The sequence below is a fragment of the Serinus canaria genome, chromosome 3 (assembly GCF_022539315.1).
Source record: "Serinus canaria isolate serCan28SL12 chromosome 3, serCan2020, whole genome shotgun sequence".
Classification (NCBI taxonomy): domain Eukaryota; kingdom Metazoa; phylum Chordata; class Aves; order Passeriformes; family Fringillidae; genus Serinus; species Serinus canaria.
The window spans coordinates 69399070-69420753 of NC_066316.1; the positions used below are offsets into that span (position 1 = coordinate 69399070).

Here is a 21684-nt window from a genome sequence, read left to right on the forward strand (position 1 = left end):
AGAGCTGATCAAAGCCTGTTCAGAGATATAGCTCAAATCTTGTTCAAAATAAGTCTTTATAGTACTAGATAGCTGAGCAAGGTAAACTCAGCATGTGCATCACTAAATGTGTTTGGTTTCCATTTTAAAAAGGAAGTAACTTTCAGTATCATAGAAAGCATGGTAGGGATGGCTTACCTTGGGAAAATTGTAATGGTGCCCCTGACTGTCTGTCCAGCCCTTCCTTGGAGCTTCTTCCTCCCACTGCTTGTGAAGTGAGAACTGGACTGCCACGATGTGCAGCATAGCATGCAAAACCAGAGCAGCACTGGTAGAATTCTGCAGTGGGTCAGGAGCAAAGCCCTGCTTTCACCCCACTGGGAGCTTTTCAAAGAAAGGCCAGGTGACCTGTGGGTAACAAGGCCTGGCACAGCCTTCCTGGGACATGGCATGGCCACACAACAGAGCACTTCACCAGAACTGTGTTTGCTGTAAAACCTTTTCCTTGAAACAATTTTCTACTTGAGAACTTTGACATTTCCTTTACAAATAATATAATGGTATTTGTGAAGAGAAATTTCCAACCATCACCTAAGTACATTCCAGTGCTGTGATGGAAGCACACAACAGCTTTGGGGAGTGCTTATCCATCAGAACTATGACATCAATGTGACCAATTGCTTCACTCCAAATTCTTAAATAACTGTATCTATATAATTTATTTGTCCTACAGTCCCAAAATATTTCCCTTGCTTTTCTACCTGGTGAAGTACCACCAATCATTTTTCTGTCCTATTAAGATCTCCCTTGACAAATTTTACAATGCAGTTATCCAGTTTCAATACAAATATCTGCAATTCTTGGAAAATTGTAGCAATATGAAGTTAAGCATTACAAGGCGTACTGCACCAATTAACTTATTTTCTTAGTATTATTTGGTCAGTACTCTGATATAGGGTAACTGAAGATATTACAACATCTGCTGAGGTGGAGTAGAGAACTCCATGAAAATATGAAAATATGAGACTGTGTAAAGATTATGCAATGTTCTTTCTCTTCCACTTGAAATAATGGCATGTTCTGGACCCTAATCCCATTAAGTGAATGAATATTTCTTGTGGCTGCATTGGTATCTGGCCTTTAACCTTTAGTAGATTTTCATGTGCAATTTGACCGCTCTGAGATGCTTCTAGAGCAAACAATAATAAAAAGGAAAGGCAGCAGTAGTATGCTGGTGGTGTAGACAGGGTGCTGTACAGCAAAACTTGGTTATTTTTAATATTTTCCAGTATAAAGGTGGGTGTATGAGTATATAGATAAGAGTGATCAATGATTTGAGAAGAGGAATAAGGAGCTGGAGAACTAGGGATAAAGATTTCAAGAATATGAATACAATATGGTATTTTCACTGTGTTGCATTTGAGAAGCTGCTTATGCAGTCAAAAGGGAAATCAGAAAGACGATGGGTTTTTTATAGGGTTTGCAGCAATTCGAAACTTATGATCAGCAGTGCCAGCATGATTGGTATATGTGAAATTTTGTGAGCTTGACTGCCCAGTTCCTGAAGTCCATTTAAGTATTTGGAGTTGCAGTTTTTAATTTTTCCAAAGACTTGGCCAAATTTATGTGCATTTTTGTGGAAAGAGACGATACAGCCACATAAATTATGCATCTACTATTGCCAGAAAGGGAAGAAACATACACAAATTCTGTTTTATACTATGTAGTATTTCTGATTCCTTTCTTATAATTGCTGTGTTTCACCTAGACCCTGCTGCATGGAGTGCTTGCTTCAGTCTCTTAGAGCTGAAATTTCATTCTGGCTTTTGACATCCATGCAACAAAACCAGTATCAAAAGTGCAGCTACATTCATACCTATTCCAGTAGGCAAATTAAATTTTAGCAAAGTTCCAGTATTAGCTGCAGTCAGGAAAGGATCCTATTTTGTGCACTCTGGTAGGAATTCTGCAGAAATAAACTTTGTTCTTGAGGGTGGCTTGTTAGCATATAGCTGTCTCTCCATCATCACTTGCTTGGGGTTAATGTTGCTTGAATTGGTTGATGTCATTTTATCCCTTCTTAAAGTGGGTGGATTGAATCATTCTGGGATGAAAGAACCAAAAAATGAAAGCCTGAAATTTTCAGATACCTTATATTTTAATAAGGTAAAAATAGATGGAAATTGTGCCAATGGTATAATAGTAAGTCATTTTTTTTAATCAAAGGACACATTTTTCTCAATATCACACCATGCCATTTGCATAAAGTATATACGAATAATAATGACAAAACTTTGCAGACCTCAACAGCACCAAATGCTTGTTTCTATGCTGATATGGTCCCAGAAGCAGCAGTCGTTGCCTTGCTCCAAAAGGTTTATTATCCTTTCCCTGCTGGCAATTCTGTCAACACACCTGGTGTAAGGAGCAAGGTCTCTGAGAAGTCTGCTGTCTCCCTTTTGCTATTAGTCTCTTTCCTTGTGCATGGCAGGCAATACCCATCTGCTGCATACTTCTGCTTTGTGAAAAGCAAAAGTATTCCCATTAAAAAAAATTTCAGTGTATGGTATTGATGTCTCTGTCCAATTCTGAACATTGACGGTTCAGGAGGGGAGAGGAGAGTACCTGTAATAACCATACGTTTAATTGCTGATTAACAGCAGTGTAGTTACAGCTGTTTAGAATACAACAGGTTTATTTCACAGTAGGAGCTATCTGTGGTTGTGCACCAGTATGTTTGGATTTTTTTTATCCCCTCAGTATCTTGGATATTTATGGGTATTTCAGAATTCACAGTAATTGTTATATAAGCACGATAAGCACTATATATATATATATATATATATATAATATATAAATATATAAATATATAAATATATAAATATATATATAGTTATAAAATAAACCCCAACCCTATCTGGTACACTGTATTCTAGTGATTCACATTTTATTTTTAATGCATTTTTCTTGTGCAGTTCGACATATGAACAATCTATTCTCTTAACAGGACTGCTCATTTATCAAGTGTTCATTCTTCATGGCATAAAAAAGGTTACCTTCTTTTTGCTCTCACGTAAAAAGGTTCCATGTATTTCAGGTGTCATTAGTACTAGAGATTTAATGTCAAGGTTAGTGCACCTTATCTTTCAGCTACATTGAATACAATTACAGACAAACTCTTCAGAGAGAATTCAGAGAAAAACTGGAAGTAATAAGTCAAGCTGGCAGTCTCAGAATAGCTGACAGTGCACAGGAATGGGAGTTTCTCTTAACAATGATTCCAACTGTCTCCCATAGTCATTGCAAATAAAATTATAGACATGCTTCAGTCTTGCAGGGCTGAGAAACAACTAATAAAATGTAGGAAAAATTATGTTCATAAAATTAATTGTTAGTAGCTTATTTCTTGCACTTACCTGTGAAACCTTTTATTTCCCTTCATATCTTTTTAGCTGGTTTTAGTGCAGGTATTTAAATATTTTGACTAAATAAACCACAGAGTAGTCAAAACTATTTTTAAACCATGATGTGAAATATCTTATGGAATAGATGCATGAGATGTAGTTGGAGGGTGCATGTTATTGATGGGCTGTAGAGCAAATATGGGTAATCCTGGATGGATGGGCACCTGGGTGTTGCCCACAAGCAGTCTGACTGATACATGCTGCCATCATATGGGAAGGAATGTTGGTCATTTCCATAACAAAATATGTGATTTTCTCCATCATCATGTTCCTTTTGATTTCTGCTGTGGTGATAGCAAGGTCATCCAGTCTGCAGATGAATCCTTTGGTTCGTTCCTCATCTTTTGAGGGTTTTGGTCAACATAAGTTATTTAGTTCTGAGTCTTGCTGTCTATCTTTGCATGGTGTATCCTACCATCACATTTTCCTAAAGCCATGCTACTGCAGCTGTTGCCAAAGCTTTTGATAACCTTCTATCTTGCCATTTTTTGACTCTTGTTTCCAATACCTAAAACTTGTTCACTTCAGTAAGGCAAAAGGAAGGCCTTCATGCTAACTCCATTGTAAACTTTTTTCTTGGCTTGCTCTTCTTTCACCCCATCCATTTTAAATGTCTTATTTTTATCTTTGACTATCAGAAATATAATATGTTTGTTTCAAGGAAACAGCAGTTCTTTTTTGTTTCTTATCCAGTTGCAGTTGTGCAGAGGTGGGCTTTCTTGTGAGCATTGTTTATTGGAATTGGCTGCTGGTGTTCATTTTTGAATTAACATTGCAGAATTTAAACTTTGTCTGAATTGTCTAGAAACTTAGCATGGAATAACTCTAGAAAACTTCTGTTTGATGTTTTTTATGTTCTGTTTAAACCTTTAAATTAGCATGATGCCCTTCAGGTTGTATAACGAATTGGAGATTGCATTTGTTTCATGTTGCACAGGTTTCATATTTGCTTCATTCATATTTGCTTGGTGTCTGCTTGCAGAAGTGCCACCTTGTTAGGGTAAGTGGTTTTGTCAGTAACAAAATGAGTTGTACAAATGGCAGGTGGTAGGATGACCTTTTTGCAAAATATTTTTGTTAACTAAACGCAGTAAATGTTTTTTTTACCAGAGTACCTGTTCAGTTGTCATAAGACTGGCATTGCCTGGAATGATGGAATTCTTTTTAATTTTGTAAACATTTTTTCTAAGACTCTATTTAATAAAAATTTGCTTTTTGTCTTTCAAACAATTTCAAAACACAGATAAAACTTCTTGATCAGTTTAGCTAGGAAATTTTGTAAGTGGATTGTCAGACTGATATTGTGGTATTCACATACCCTCTGAACAGTGAGAAGCTGTGGACAAGCAGAGAAGAAGGAAAACACAATTCTTATCTCGCTTGCTGTGCCTGTGTTGTGCTAAAGTAGAATGCAATATGGAGATTGTTTACCCAAAGTGAGGATGTTTTGTTCCCTTGGCCTATCAGGGCCAAGAAGTGTGTGTGTGTGGGACTGCCACGGGACAGTCAGGAGAGAATCAGATGAGTGCAGTTCTGTGCAGTTGTGAGCAAGAGTGAGTGCCTAGCAGATTCAGTTTAGATACAATGTACATAGTGTACTATAATAAAGTAATTCATTGGCCTTCTGATGATGGAGTCAGATGCATCATTCTCTCTCCCCTTCATCGGAGTCGTCATTGATTTACAATAGGAGATGTGCCGTTAACACTGGTTTATGTTCTTCAGCCAATGGCTAAGCATTCACTGAGGATACAAGAAGTCCAGGTTTGGCTTTCTCGAGAATTTGAAAGGATGCAAATGCACTCCTCTGTCTGAATTTTCAGAACATTTCTCTAAACACTGGGATATAGGACATCTAAGTCAGGAATGCCTGAGTTTGTTATGTTGTTTCCCTCCTGGTAACTAACTTAGCGGAGCAGCAGGATCTGGAGTCCAGGTGTCCCACCTTTCTCTCCTGCAGTCTCCTGCATACTGACTTTTTTCACTCTTTTGCCATCTGGCTGAATGAATAATTCAAGGTTTTGTGTAACAGCAGAGGAACTCGGCAGGAGTGGCCAAGGGAGGAGGAGTGAGGATGCCCTGGCCTTGAGAGCTGGGTGGCTGCCTGATGGGAGATGCAGAATTCCGAGTGGTGCGCCGCGTGCTTCAAAAGAGGGGCTTGGACTGGAAAGACAATTCTCTGCAGTCGGGTTGTCACATGCCATGTCCACTACTTAAGTTCTTCCTCTCTCACAGTTTTATGACTTCCAAAGGCTGGCTGTCACTTGGAGTTTGGGGGACATTGGCATATTTTTAAGTGATAAACATACCTCTGCTTTTGCCTCGTTGCATCTTTTCATCCCCATACCATATATAAACACAAAAAGGCAGGAAAATAAATGTCTCCAATAGTAATTTTCTAACTGGAAGTCAACATATGCAGCTGACTAGAAAGGTGTACTTTAAATCACCTTATAGGTGTTTTCTCAGAGATGACACTCTAGTTATTTGAGACAACTGTTTTTTCCACCTGCTGAAGGATGAGTTGCCTTTTGGACACCCAAATATTTCCATGCTGTTAAAGCAGCAGATTGAAAAGCAGATGAGAAAGTTCAAAGCCAAGGCTGAAAGTTCAGTTTCAACTTTTAGTTTTCTGACTTTTGTCATTTTGTGTCACAACCTAAGTGTTGTTTTCACTTAGAGTTAGTAATTAAGAAATACCAAGTTTACCCATTGAAAATCTGTTATCTTTCTTCACAGAACATGAAAGTGAATTTCATTCCTTTTAGTATCCTGTGTTAGATAATAATTGAGAGAAAAATAGATTCCAGGGACCTTTGATCTACCATTACTGTAAAATAAAAATAAAACTTAATTTTTTTTCTCCCACTGACCGTAATGATTTTAACCTTGTGTACTAATTTGAATAGGCTTGTGGGGGCAGAGTCTTAAATGAGACAAAAATGAAGGAAAAATTGCTAATGCTGCCACTGTATATCTAATGAGCACTGTGTAATAAACCATAACCTCTTCAACATTTCTGTGGAAAATGGTGTGATTATTTTGGATGGCTGGCCCTCTGTGTACGGCTCATTACCATCTGGCATAATGTGTATTGATATAGCCTGTAATTGTCAACTCTTATTTGACATGCTGCCTTTAATAAATGTGACTTGCATGGCTAGAACCTCCTAATGCTTATATGGAAAACTGTAATTAAATAAAATATGTATACTTATGTAAAATACACACCCTTATATCCATAAAATAATTTTGTAGAAGGTCTCTGTTTTTCTTTATCTCTTGTTCTTAGTGGGAATATTTGTATGTATTCCCAGGTTAGTACTGCATTACCAGTGTGGATATCTAAATATGTGAAGACAGACATGAATCTTGAATGTAGGTTGTTTCCTCTTGCAAGCTTGCTTCAAATACATTTTGAAATATTTATTTTCTGTGCACTGTAAGACAGAATTAATATACCTGCTGTAACAGAACAGGTTCCCTGCCTGATGGTGGCTTTGTGTGCTCCTGCACTGGGAATGGGAAGTAACTCTAATGGGCCAAATGGCTCCAGTTTTGGTGTTTCTCCTAAAGAAGCTGGCTGAAATAAATACATTTGTAAATCTCAGTGCTGAAAGTATTTATACCTCCTTAAAGGAAAATGGGCTTCTGGCCAATGATGAGTTTTCAGATAGAGGGACCAACATTTGCCACTAATCTAGTCATATTCTGTTTATTATCTGAAAAGTTTCCTTTCCTTGCCTTCACTGTTCATTCATATATGAATAACTGAGAGATATCATTCTGGTAGTCATATTGGCTGCCTTACAAAACATAGGATTTCCCCAGCTCTAATAAATTTTAATATTTGTGCAATGGGTGTTCATCTGGTGTTACCTTCAATGGCACTGTTGATGGAGAATCCATTGTTGCTCTTTGTAAGAGATTTTGGAAAGTATTTTATTCTTTTTGGATTTCTTTAGGCTCAGGCTAGTGGATCTTATTTTATGTTGCTTCATAATCAGCATATTCTGTTGACTTTGTATTCTGTAGCATAGATGCTTAAACTTTCTTTAAATATCTGTGACCAAATCTACTGATTTAATGTCAGCCTTCTCCATGCATAAAATAGCTTTTGTTCCTCACTTCATCTATTTTCTTTGCTTTGATTGTTAGGACAAAAACATTGAGAAGTCATACTTTCTTGAATTCTTCCTGACTGAAGTTTTCAAGTGATAATTATTACTGGTATCAGAAACTCAAGGTTAACAGAGACACTACTTTTACTAATATTCTTCCCTTAAATCATCTGTGGATCCTACTGGTGGATCCTATTTGACCATAGCCACATTCTGTATTTTAGCTGATTATCTTGAATGGCCTGTTCCTTCCACCCTTTTCCAAACTTTGGTGCTTTCTTCTTGAAAGAGTCTGTAGTCCTGCATATCTCTGGTCTGCATTGAGATCTTTTGATTAATGGTTTTTTTTTTTTTTGCATTGCATATTTTAACTTGAGTAAAGCACATTGAACGAGATAAGTTGAATCTGTATTGAGGATTATTCACTGTCTTTGCTGTTTACTAGCAGTGTTATTCCTTTTTTATTGTTTTGTCTCCTGAGCATAAGTTCTCTGGACCTGCTAACTGTAAAATCTTATCCACTGCTGCTGTTCATGACCAATATTCACTTCTGGGCTAAGAGATATAAACACCTGCTTGTGTAAATATGTTGCTTAAAATATAGCAGGCTTTCTACAGTGCCTCGCCTTTATGCAGTTTTGTTTCTGCCTAACCTTACATAATGGACCAATCCAGTTCTTAAAGTTGTTCTTGGTTTTGAGGTTTTTTTAGTATATCTGTTTTTAAATTGCCATTGCTCAGCTCCTTCTCCATCTCTGCATTTTCTCATCCACTCCTTTATCAATTTTCTTCCTTGCCTGCCTTGTCTGGTTTGTGTTTGTTCCTATCAGTTTTTCGGTTTGTCGAAGCTAGATGGGGAAGGAATTATAGCTGATTCAGCTTTGTCTAAACCACAATTTTTTTGCTTTTTATTTTAGTTTTGAATCAGCTTAGTCTTTTTAGTTGGGGATTTGTGGCTCTTTGGTCATATAGCAGAATATTCATAAGGATTTTCCCAAAACTATTCACATTTTTCTTTTTAATTCATCTAACTGATTCAGGCTGTTTTATCATTGAAAGTATTTCTCATGTATAATATATGCCTGTGAATATGATCTGTCATATTTATAAAGAATGTTTGTATACTGGTTTGGATTATATTGTTTTCACATAACACATGTGTTGAACTCACGTTCACTTGTACCTAAATTTTTTGTGATATGAGGTCTTTGTAGCAAATTGAATCTTTACTGTAGAGAATTCAGGTTAAATGCAAAATTTCTTGAGCTAGCAAAATTCCTTATAGAAATTCAATCTAGTGTCAGTACATTGTCAATATATCTACGTATTGCCAATATGCATTATTGCACGAATGTACTAATGACACTGAATATCTGTGTCATTATTTACAAAATGAGAGAAGTAGGTCTTTGAAGAGGTAAACATCTTACCTCGTGCTATTACTTGATGAAGTACTTAATATAGTCTGCATAGCTCTTCATATAGTCTAAAGCAGATAGCAACTGGAATTTCAACCTGCCTTTTATTAGAAGTTTAAATCTTGGTAATTGCTTTATAAAAACACAGTATTGCATTTGACAGCTTTACTTCATTTTGAAAACGTGACTCTTCCCATAGGGATAATCACTGATTTTAAAATGAGATTATGATATGTGATTTTTTAAGTTTGACAATATGCTTATAAATTAGTAGCTCTAAATTTTATTATCAATTTTTGGCATCAATGTTCAAGTAATCCAAGAAGTCTTTTTCCAGATAACTTAGTAATTTTTTCTTTCTATCTTTAGGTGAACACTCATGGATTTTCCTTTGGTTTGATCAGTTAGGTTAAGCTAGCCATCCTTCCTGTAAAAAATAAAAAAGCTATAAAACCTAAGCCATAAAGGTATTTTTTTTAACAATACTTACATAAGTACTGGCTCATGTCTCGAGTCTGTTTCTTCTCTGGCAGTGTAGGAAGGATCTCTAACAGGAAAAGTAATTGATATCTCCCTTTCTAACAGTTTCTAGTGATTATGAAATCTGTAATAACTGAAATAAGATCAAAGCTATTTAACTTTCACATGTCCTGGTTTGTGGGGATTAAAAAACATACCTAGGCCTGCCACCACATCTCACTGTTCTTTTAATACTTGTCCCTTGCAGAATGTCCTTTGTATCTTTCTGGCGAGTAATGTCCCAACATGACAAAATTTGTCTGTACAGCAAGTGCATCTGATTCTTAACCATGTCAGCTCAGCCCGCCTGCTCCTCCTTGTTCACACAGCTGCATTGTCACAGGTTTCTGGTTCTTACAGTAGCTAGGTACTTCTTACTGAGCAGGTTTCCTCTTGATATTCCCTTCTTTATTGGTCCCAGCCTGCGTGCCTGCCTCTGGGAACTGGAAAACATCAGTTTGACTTAGTGTTTCTGGTGGTATTTTCCTTTGGCTTTTCAGATCAACACTTTTTCCTTTTAAACTGAGCTTGAGGTAGTGATATTTACCAGGTCTTTGTCTAGATTCTCTCACCTATTTTCCATAATTGATGCTTTTGTTTTCAGGCTAGGATTGTTTTTCTTTTAGGCTGTGGGACTTAAAAGGAGAGTTGTCGAGATGAGGCCACCCAACCCAAGGACAATATGCTACAGGTTGTGATCACTGTTCTTTGGCCACTGATGCTGATTATAGGAGTAAAGCAGACACAATTTCAGCAGTTAGGGCTTCGTTTTTCTGGGCATGGTGGAGGGCTCCTGGCTGTGCTGTTGTGACATAGCGGTGACTGTGTTGGCACATCAGTGGCACTAGTCAAAAGCTGATACAAGTTGGTTCACTTGCATGTTGCTCTCTGGAGTACAAAGTGGGAATTGATTGTTCTTTGGTACCCCTAACAATGAAGCCAAGACCTGTGAAAACCCTTCTTCAAAATTCCTGCACTGAGAAAGGGAACAGGAGCCTGACTTCCAATCAGGCTTTTCACTCTCCACTGCCAACCACCTACAATGCTTAGGGAAACTGGCTTGCCAAGTTCAAGTGAATGTCTGCCCACTAAAAATCAGAAAACATTTTCAAATCCTATATGAATGAGCTGAGGGAAGATCTTACTAAGACAAGTTATGGAAAATAACCTAAGCAGTAATCAGTGGTGGGGGTGACAGACACTGAAAATATAAGATCTTTTTAAAAATAAAGAAAAATACATGAAGGAGCATAGGTAGAAATTTTACTTCAAAAACTTTGTGATACTAGGAGGGGAAGGAGATGAAAGAGATAGGATATGTAGCCAGTTTAAAAAAAAAGTGATTGTTAGGAATGCAATTAAACAGCATACTCAATAAACTTCAGAGATCTGATTTCTCTCAACTTGATTTATCCCTCAGGTGGAAGACGTTCCTACATCTTAAGACCAAGACAGAAGGAACAACCTCAGAAGTCTTGGTCTCTAGCCTTGTTAAAGGATAGGAGTTGGTAGATGTTTTCTGCTGGTTAACAGATACATCAGTCTTGGTAATGCAGTTGTTCTGCTCAAATCTGCTGCTTTACCCTGAAAATTTTCCCTGTTAGTGAAATCACAAAATCTGCCATACATGTTGACTGGCCCCCTGCCCCCGTGCCATTTAATTTCTTTAAAAGACACCATTCACAGAAGATGGGAATGAGACTTTCCATCACTATGATGCTATTTGTTACTCACTATGCATTGTTCTTCTAATCATGGTTTATTAACCATGGCATTGACTTTGACAGATGAATGGGAAAAAGAACTGTAAAAATCACTGCCCTTTCTCACTGTGTAACTAAGTGAACTATCTTGGTGCAGCACCAGCTAGTACCCAGAGCATACAGGATCAACGTGAATGTAGTTTAAACACCTCCCTGTCTTCATAGAACTTTGCTTTCTGTTCACAGCTCACAAAAAAGGTAAAATGAGATACTAAGTGCAGCCCAAATATATAGTCAGTACCTGAAATTATTACTTTAATTCTTTAGTTAATGCTTTTTCATATGTAATTTTCCATTAAAGACACTATTTCTTTTTATTTCAAATTCATAAGTGTGTGTATTTAAAGATTATTATCATTGTCACTGAAATTGAATGGATGCTGATACTTTTAAAAAAAATTTTAAAGTCCTGAATGTAAGGCCTTTCATCCAAATCAATTCTCTTTGTATTGAAGGGAAACTATTGAGTTGGCAATCACAAAGAAAATGTTCAAATCTTGGGTGTGTACTGTTAGTCACTTTAATTCAAAGCTTCAATGATAAGAGTTCTTAAAGAATTTTTGATCTATCAGTTTCATTATCTTTGTTCATTGTAGTTGCCTCAAAAATTTTCAAATAAGGTTTTTAGTGGCTAATTTAAGTCTTTGGCCCATTTCTGTGAAATATTATGCTGGAAAATGACATTTTAAATTATTAAATATTTTTTTGCATAGCCTGTCCTCCCTTGAGAAGCCCAGTGTAGTTCTGATGGTTAGCTGATAATGAAAGGTGTACTAACCCAAGTTCAGTACAAATGTACTATTTAATGTGTCTCTTTTATCATATGTTTTACAGAATCCTATTATTTCTTTTTAGGGTAGGACTTGAAATTAGGAACTTTGGTGGTGGTTTGCAGGGAATTCTTACTTCAGAGGTGAAAGGCGTGGAAGTGTGTTAGCATTTGGTGATAAAGCTTTCCTGATTCTTAGCACGCTTCCATTTAGGAACTTTGTGTGTTTAAAAATGTTGACTGTTTTCTCAGTACTGCCTTGTACCAAGGTAAGTGCAGGTAATTCTTGCCGCAGCCACTTCTTTTTTTTTGTGACTGTGGGCTCTGGAGTGAAAACAGGATGGAGGCAGCTAGAGTTTGTCATCCCATTGCCTTCTTTTTAGGTCCAGTATTGCTAAAACTTTATTTTTTTGTACGTTGGGATTGACTGCTTTCAAATATGAAATTATTTAATCACTGAATTGTATTCAGATGGAGAAAGCTGTGTATAGTATTTCTTTAGCCATTTAGCAGCAACTTCATAACAGCAGTGTTTATTTGTTGGATATTGGTCTTTACAAAGTCATGTCAAGGATCCTCCTGTATCTGCGGCATTGTGCACTTGTTATTGTGCCTGGGTATTCTAGGGATTATCACAAAAAGCATTAAAAAATGCATTGCCTGGGATTTCTGCAATAGCATTGATTCTTGTATTTTTAGTCCGCTCTGGAGAGAGAGTGGAAAAGCAGTAGGCAAGATCAGAATTAGGCATAGATTATCTGCCTAATATCATTCTTGTTAGCACAAATAATGTGAATACTATTTGAAGAACAAACGGATTATAGAAAAAGAAATGAAAACATCCAGATCCTGAGCATGTGGAAAGCATGACACTGATGTATTTGTGTAACCTTTTCATGAAGAGCGATGCTGAAGTCAAAGAGGGGATTTTGATTTCCTTCATTAAGAGCTTATTAAACGAAGAAATAGGACAGTCGTTGTTTTGCTTCAATAGTTGGGGGTCACAGAGGCGGGCCTGGTCTCCTCAGGATATTAATGCCTGCTTTCAGCTGGGGGAAATGAGCCGTCGCCTGAGTTAGCTGCAGCTTTATGTGCTCGTCACTAGGGATCCCCATATGTCCTGGGATCTGCGGCAGGCGGAAATGGCAGAGCTCGGCAGCGGGGAGCAGAGGGCTCTCATTGCTATTCATAACAGGTAGCTCGGCTCAATCTGCCCAGAGCAAGTCTGTTTAATGTTGATCAGCTGTCCATCTGATAAACCGAATTGATACGGACATTTCCTCCAAGGGCTGCCCTGACAATGACAGCAGGAGCATCGGGATGTCTTGTTAGTCTTTTTCTCCGAGCTTGAAAATTTATTAACCCTTTGTTAGAGCCGAACCAAGTGTGATTACAATACTGCGACTGGGTTGTGTGAGTTTCTTCCTCACGTCTTTGAAAAGCAGCCTCAACCTTCAGATTTATTGTCTACATGGAGAAGGACTGTTTGGTTTTTGAATTGTTTTTATCTGCATGGAGCCAACAATTTGTGAATTATAAAGGCAGCTTTTAAAACAGCTCAGGGGGTTTTTTTTGTGCATGGCAAAATATGTTAGGAACCTCTATTTATCCTCTCCCTCCAGCTCCTCTGCCTTTTGTGTGCTGCCCAGTCCGTGTGACCGTCCCATCTCTTCTCTCTTGCTAATTGGCACTGACCACTGCCCTGAAACAGTTGCTGCTGGGACTGTTCACAGGTCACATATATTTGGGGCAGGAGGTTACTTTAGATTAATATGGTTTGGGGCAGTTGGAACACATGTGCACTGTCCAGAGGAAACAGAATTAATTTGCTCAGCACTGTGCTAGAACTGAGGTAGAATCTAACCTGAGCGTGTACCAGCTGGTATCTTTTTGAAGGTATGGATCGGTTTGGTTACTGAATGAATCAGTGCTTGGCCACTTCTGAGTAAGCACAGGGAACATAACACGCCTTTGTACTATGTTGTAATTAATTAGAACTTTAAGGCCTTTAGTCATCTGTTTAATTGAGGGCATGGATTGCATTTTGCTCATATATGAAATCTCCATGGCAGAAAGGGAACTGCTTGAGTCAGAGAAGATGTGAATGTGTTGAAGATTTTGTAAGAATGAGTCCCGTGTGTATCTAGCATTAAAAGCATGCTCCAGTGCATTGCTCTGTTTCCCCCTCCCCTTGGCCCTGCTCAGTTATTTTGTCTGTTCAGCACCCCATTGCCATTCTGAGCTAAGGTGACATCTCTGGGCTTCTTAGAGTGACAGTCACTGTTGAGGGCTACAGGACTGAATTGTGGGAGGAGGAGGGAGAAGAGGGCTGTGCTAATGACTCTTTTCTTGCCTTTTCCAAAAAATTAAAATAGAGAGCAAGCCTCAATGGAATAACCTCTGTGATAAGCCTCTCACAGGGATTTGTAACCCCTAAACCCAGAATGTATCACGCTATGTGTTGGAGTAAGAAGTGATTTGTTAACCTATCCAGTAAAATTGGCCCCTTTGCTAGACAGTCACCTTTGCTTCTGACTAAAACCACCAGTGAAATACCATTAGTACACAGTTCTAAAACATTCAGCTGTTTTTCCTCTCCTGCCTGAACCCGTCCCCTTTGGTAGTATTGAACTGCAAGGTATTCTGTTATTAATTTAACTCTAATTTGAGCAGTCATTGACTGCAGCATTCTTACGTTGCTTGGATTGGCTTGCTCAGGACTCCCCTGCTGATATGTCCTTTGTTTCTTTCCATCATTACTTTCGGCTTGGCATTTTCTTCATGTCAGTGTCCCTCAAGCTTCTGGTAGACAAAACAGAACAAAGAAAGGACTCGTGAGGACTATATTGATTATTTTGCTTTATTTTGTGAAAGAATTCAAACAAAGGGCAGCATTCTCCCAAGTGGAGCCTGTGGTACCTGTGGTTTGTCTAGAAATACTTAGTGACAGTTCTCTGTGTTTAACACCTCCTGGTTGTAGCTTCTAGAAGTACATAGAAGAGCTACATGATAATTAATAAAATACCTGTTTAGCACATCTGGTTGTTTGTTTATTTTCACTAAGAATCTCTATTCTATTCATAGCATCAAACATAATTGTGCTTTTTCTTTTTTTCTTTCAGTCAAAGAAGTCTGGCTGAGATCACAGAGCTGATCCATACTGCCTTTCTGGTGCATCGTGGCATAGTAAACATTGGTGAGCTCAAGTCCTGCGATGGCCCTCTGAAGGATATGCAGTTTGGGAATAAAATGGCTGTTTTGAGTGGAGATTTTCTTCTAGCAAATGCTTGCACAAGCCTTGCACAGTTGCAGAATACCAAGGTAAAAAAGAAAAATTCCTCTACTGCCAAAGCAAGTAAATATTAGCAAGTATTTTGAAAGATAGAGCCCCTAAAAAATCAGCAGTTATGTATCTATTTATGGAGCATCATTTATAAATCAGCAGGCTTACCATTATAGCTGTAAATTTGGCAGTCTGGTGCTGCTGTGAACGTGTTTAACAGTCTCCTATGGAATTACTGTGATATCTTTTGTATACATTCTGAAGCACTGAAGTAATGGATGGGTGGTCAGTTTGGTGAATTTAAGGCATATGCAGTGGCATCTTTATGACATGTCGGATTACAGCACCTTTATTATACTCCCAGCTGAAGACATGTTTAGTCTGGTTTTTTGTTGTTTTTTTTTTCCTACTTTGTGCTTTGTGAGAGGTTTTCTATCTTAGATAATTTGGGGAGCAAAAGACTTTACTGCTTTGTCTCAGATGACTTTTTGCTTTTAATATTATGAATATTAAATTCTGAATATTGGATTGCCCTAACTAATGTGGATGTACTGGCTTCTGAAGGACAGCTGCAATCCAACTGCTTAGCCAAACTGTTAGAAACTTTAGAGGGATATGTTTTTGATGTTTTGTGTATATGTATTATCTTAGAAAATGAGACTGATGGAGACATTAAGAGATCCACTCTCTAGTCAGTTCTTTTTGCCAGATAGGATCAACTACACAAAATGATCCTTGACCCACATTTGTTTAGCTTGTTCTTAAAACCTCCAGTGGTGGAGAGGGATTCCTGGGCATCCCTGTGCCAGCCGTGTGTAACACCTAACTGCATGTATGGCTGAACAGCTAAGTGTGCCATTCCAATGGAAACAGGAAACAGTATGCTTTGCTGAGGTGCTTTTCATACATTTGAAGATTGCTGCCATGTTGTAATGTAAAATAAATGTTTGTCATGTGCAATTGTCAATAATCAGCATAGTTGTAATTGTCAGCCTAAGTAGTCTATTTTTTTAGATTCTCATGCTAAATCTCCTTGTGGTAGTAGAGTATTTCTGTGCTCCTTTGATCATAAGTGTGACAGTTTCTCTCAGAAGTGGTGTCATTTTCTAACGCAGAGCTGAGATTCAAGAGACGAGACAGAAAATTAGATGTCAATCTACTGGAATAGTGGGTTAGGCCATTATGGTACTAACTTGTAGTAAGTATTAGGAAAAAAAAATAGTGCACACCATAACTGAAATGGGGTATAATTGATTTTAGTAATTATTATTAATTTGTATAAGTTCTTTTTTTATTAGTACGTAAGTTTAGTATGTAAGTTTTTTTATTAGTATGTAAGTTTCTCAAGACAGACCAAAGGATTTAACCCTACATCAATTTTCTGTTTCAACATAGGAGGAAACTTTTACAAAATGTAGCAACTATTACTTTGCATTTAGTATATCATTAAGTATTGCAGCAGGAATGTATAATCCCTGAAGACATGCCAGAAAACAAGCCTACAGTGAAATGAAGCACAAGTGCAAAGAAATACTTTTTTTTTTTTTTTTAAAGCAATCATTATACTGCATGTTGAAAAATTCTGCCAAAACATTTTAGCACTTTTTTTTCATTTTTCTGACATCTAAATACTTTCCTAGCTTCTACATACGATAAGTGGGATGCCATTATGGAAACTGATTGACTTAGTAAATTATTCTTTTTCATACGTCTAACCCTACTAGCAAAGTTAGAAAAATTGAAATACAAGCTATAGAAATCTCTTGACAGGTGCAATGATTTAAACATACTGTATTTATTCTTTTGTAAATGATGAATTTTCAAATCTGGCATCTGTTTTTTAGCAGTGTGAAATAACTGTGACTTTTTTCCTTCATAATGTTTTGTGTTCTTTGATGTAAAAAGTAAAAATCACAGTACTGCTTTTTTTGCCGGCATTTAGCAAATTGGCTAATGAAATGAGCAGCATTTTATTGTGCATGGTACTGACCATGGTAGCCATAACCTCCATAGACATGCATAGCTATTGTGTAGACCAGAATTTAAATTAAAGGGGGGTTTAACATAACTGAACTCATTGCTACCAGGATAATTTTATTGTCTGTTAAATTTATGTCTGAGCTTGTGTATGATGCATTTATCTCTCTGCTTCTCTAGGGGCTGACAATTAGACGTGAAATTCTGTAGTCATAATGAAATGCAGAGCTATTTTATAATTGCCAAGGGTAAAATTAGCAAAGTCAATTATTTTCCCTTAGGCTTTTCCCTGTAGATATTAAAAGGCTGCAAGGTAATTGCCTTAGGTAACACTTTGATTTTTAAATAACATTAAATATAGGAATTGTTGTTAATTCATAGTAATTTTCCTCTTCTTGCTACTGTTATAGAATATTACTGTAATGATGTTAACAAGAATCAAGGCTCAGGGTTTGTGTTTTTGGGGTTTTCTTTTAAACTATATCTCATATCTCTCATTAGTTTGCTAAAGTTATGCCAAAGAACTTTTTGGGGTGGTGTTTTGAGTTTTATGGTTTTTTTGATCTCTGAGGTGCAAGGACTCCAGATTGGTTTGTCAGTTGGAAAGCCTCCTGTAAGGTAAACTCTGCTGTTGTGCTATTACTAAATGATGGCAAATTTTGTTTTTTCAACACATAACAATTCAGAAGAAAGCATTCTCATTTTCTGCTTTGCGAAATCATGGTACATTAATTATGAATACAAAGTTGGTATCAACTGAGGCTTAAAATATTGAAGGGCAGATGCATGTGAGTGCTACATTTTTGTAATCATGGCAAAGTCCTACATCTTTTAAGTTAATAAAAATTATTGAAAATGAACACTAATTTCTTCAAAAGTCTTTAGTAAAAAGCATTAAATTGATCAGATCAGATTTATTAACAATTCTTTTGTACATTTTGATCACCTTATATAAGCTAACCTTTTGAATGGTGGCTCTTCTTGGCCTGCTGATTGCAGTGTTAAGTTATGTTGTTGATTGAAAATTAGATGGATGAAACCTTACTTCAGAACTGCATCATATAGCAGATTGTTTATTGCTAATTCATGGATTTTAGAACAGAATTGAGCCCAAAGATGAATTGGTTTGGGATCTTTTAGAGTTGTTGTATCAGCGGTGGAATGGTGAACCTTTGGCAAGGGAGGGCATGCTTGTGTTTTTCTGCTTAACTAACAATGTAGTAATTTGTGGTGATGTGCTGACTTATTGGATTGGGGTGTGTTTATATGGGATGACAGGGTTATTTTGATAGGTTTTCTCATTTTGAGGCTGCAATGCTCCCATACTAGGATTGTGATAAGATATATGTAATATATATGTGGAAGTCATTATAAACATTGTAGGTGTGGGAGTGATGGAAAAGTAAATTATGTTTGCCTAACAAAATAGGGTACCTCCCAGCTATCCTGTGGGATTTGTGACCATAAGCAGTTTTAAATAAATGTGCTAATAAATTATTAAGAAGTGTAAAATGATCTGTCTAATGGTTGGTTCTTCATTGCCATCTGAAGACAGTATGTCTTTAACATTTGTCTTGCTTTGCCTAGTCAAGGATGTGGGGATGAAACTGCTAAAAGCAAGTCTTTTGAATAGAAGTCTGTCTTTGGTAGCAAAAAGTGAGTTTTGTCTTTGATTTCTGCTGAAGTAACCTCCACTTCCTATCATATTTTTAGGCTGGCATTCAGATGCAAACATATCAAAAGTAACAAACATTAATTGGCATTTTGGTCACCTGTCATGTGGATGTGGGATATGGACATTTTACCATGAGTGATATGTGGACACTGACCACGATATTATCAAATAATGTGCTTTTTCAGTGTTTGTAACAGAGAAGTTGGAAGAAGTCTGTCACAGCATTAAAGCTGGTGCTTCCTTGAGCATCTGAATCATCAATTGCCTTACAAAACTATAGAGGAGGTGCTTAAAAGACATAATTAAAACCAGTTTTGATATTCTTACACTCTAAAGAGAGTGATGCATAAAACTTCAGAAGGCTGAAATTGTGCATTTTAGTGCAAGGCCTAGAAAATGATAAAATAATCTGCAAATGCATTTCTTGCAACTTCATAAACTGATAAGAGGACATTCCTTTGTATTTAAAGAAAGAAAACTCACAAACCAGCTAAATAACCAAAACAAAACCACTAAAACCCAACATATACAAAACAAAAAAATAAACCTCCCCAAAAGTACAAAAGCCTAGCCCAAAACCATGAAGTATGTGTTATGGTAGTGTTCTCTGTAGTTCTTACTGAAATCTTAAGAATTGACTCAGTTTTTCCCCCTGTAATTTGGTAAATTCTTCTTGAAATGATTGAACTCTTCACAGAAGCACTTCAAAATCTACAGGCTGAAAGCTTGGAACCGGATTTAAGAATCTTGTCTGTCAATGCAGAGCTCTGCCAGAAGACCACATTGTAGAGCATTGTTTTATTAAGTATTATTTGTTCATAAATAAACAGTAGCACAGATGTAGTACTTATGTAGTGGATCCATTTCCTTATGCTAAGTTTATGTGTTCCTAAAGGCATAAGTGTGCTGTTTATCAAATAAGCCTTGTGTTTACATAAACATCAATAAGTTACTAATTTAAGTACTCTTATGTCTTCCTGTTGCAACCACCTGAAGGTGCCCTGCACTTCAGATGAGAACTGTTTGTCATGAACTATGGTTTCTACTTTTGTAGCATCAATTGTGGTCCTTTAGGAAACGCTCAGTTTGGAACTTAAGCAACCTTGGTGTCCAGTGAAGGATATGGAGAATATCCTCTTTCTGAAATTATTCCAGTAGCTCTTTTGATATAAATTGACATTTTTGAGCATTGACAAACAAGCCAGGTTAGAATCTACAATTTTAATTTTTACGTGTCTTTTAACAAAGGTGTTACTTGTATCAGACTTTTTCTTTCCCTGAATGATGTCAAGAGCATAAACTTGTAAAAAGAAAGCCCATCACAAATCTGCCCAAGAAATACACTTTTAAAATGGAAACTAAATGTTAATAGTTGCCTGTCTAAAGGTAACTATTAGCAGCTACTGGCTTGTAATAGATTCAAATTGCCCTCAGAACAGTGCATTTTGTTTGAGGTAAGTAGAAGGTCCTCCTTTTTAAATGTAGTGGAGATTAGTTATTTTCAGAGCAATGAAAGTTATTTTGCAAGAGAGATTCTTCTCTGTTATCTCTGGTGGAAGATTTGAACCATAAATTTCTGCTACGTATATTTACAGCATATATTTTTATTATGTTTTACATAACATAAACAGAGAACTTTATAACCTGAACTTTCCTACTGGGATTCAGTAGCTTTATTGATCAGAGAAGGCAGGATGAAAAAATCATGGAGAAACATTGAGTGTCAGAAGTAATGTGTTTGCTCCCAGTTACAGTGTTCATATAGAAAACTGAAGCTGGTGATAAAACCATTTTTGAATCTTTTATATATTTTTAATTGTTTTTCACTCTTTGTCTTTGCTCAAATATTGACTTTCTTTTTCTTCCCTAGTAAAAGCTGCTGTTGGAGATGAGTATTTTTAAAATGATCAGCATGCAGAGCAGCTGGGTGACAGGAATTTGGGTAGAAACAGAGATCAGATTAGATCAAATTAGATTAGGAGACGGTTTATAAAATTTGATAATTATGTTGTCTTCTCGAGGGAAAAAGAAAGAAGAAAAAAAACCTTCAGATTTTTATGTAGAGAGCTGATTAAAGAGCTTTTCTGAAGGACTTTATCATGTCTGTCTTGGTGTACTTTCCCCTGTGGCACTGTTTGATGATGATGTACTGGACAAGATAGGGAATAGGATAGTATCTATATTGTTGAGTATTTTTGTTTTAATTTAGTATTTTGGAGTGCCACAGGGGCGTGTCTCGAAACCAGACACTACTGATAAATGTAGGTGAGTTTAAAGAGCTCTGAACTGATTTATGGAAAAGTATACTTAAGGAACACTGCTTTGGCTGGATACTGGGAGGGGAGAAGAAAACCAAGAAAGAGGTCTAATGTTTTTGAACCTTTAAACTAATGGGAGATGACACAGGGCAACATAGATAACATGATTGAATTATTACATAATCAGGCTCTTCCTTAGGCAACCCTGAATAAGCAGTTCCGTATCTTAAACCATTGAGATACATACTGAATATTGTCATACAACTTAGCATAGCTTTTATTGGAGAATGCAAACAACATTTCTTAAGTACTGAGAAATACATAATAATTGATAATTATGTGTGAATCATAATGAAGAAAAGTGTTATTTGTAATATTATTATATTTAGATGGCACCAAAAAGTGCTAATTTACATACCCTTTGAGAGGTAAAATTAGATTTCATTTATGGTAAAGTA

At 36.8% G+C, this 21684-nt stretch overlaps 2 protein-coding genes across 3 annotated transcripts in view; both read left to right on the forward strand.

The window, feature by feature from the left end:
- Nucleotides 1-21684, forward strand: part of SEC63 (SEC63 homolog, protein translocation regulator) — a 564354-nt gene that overhangs the window by 354597 nt on the left and 188073 nt on the right. The gene's annotated exons all lie outside the window — the stretch shown is intronic.
- Nucleotides 1-21684, forward strand: part of PDSS2 (decaprenyl diphosphate synthase subunit 2) — a 112646-nt gene that overhangs the window by 54607 nt on the left and 36355 nt on the right. Inside the window, exon 3 of the mRNA XM_030236242.2 lies at nucleotides 15156-15354. Coding sequence (XP_030092102.2) covers nucleotides 15156-15354 — 199 coding nt within the window. The remainder of the gene's footprint in view (nucleotides 1-15155; nucleotides 15355-21684) is intronic.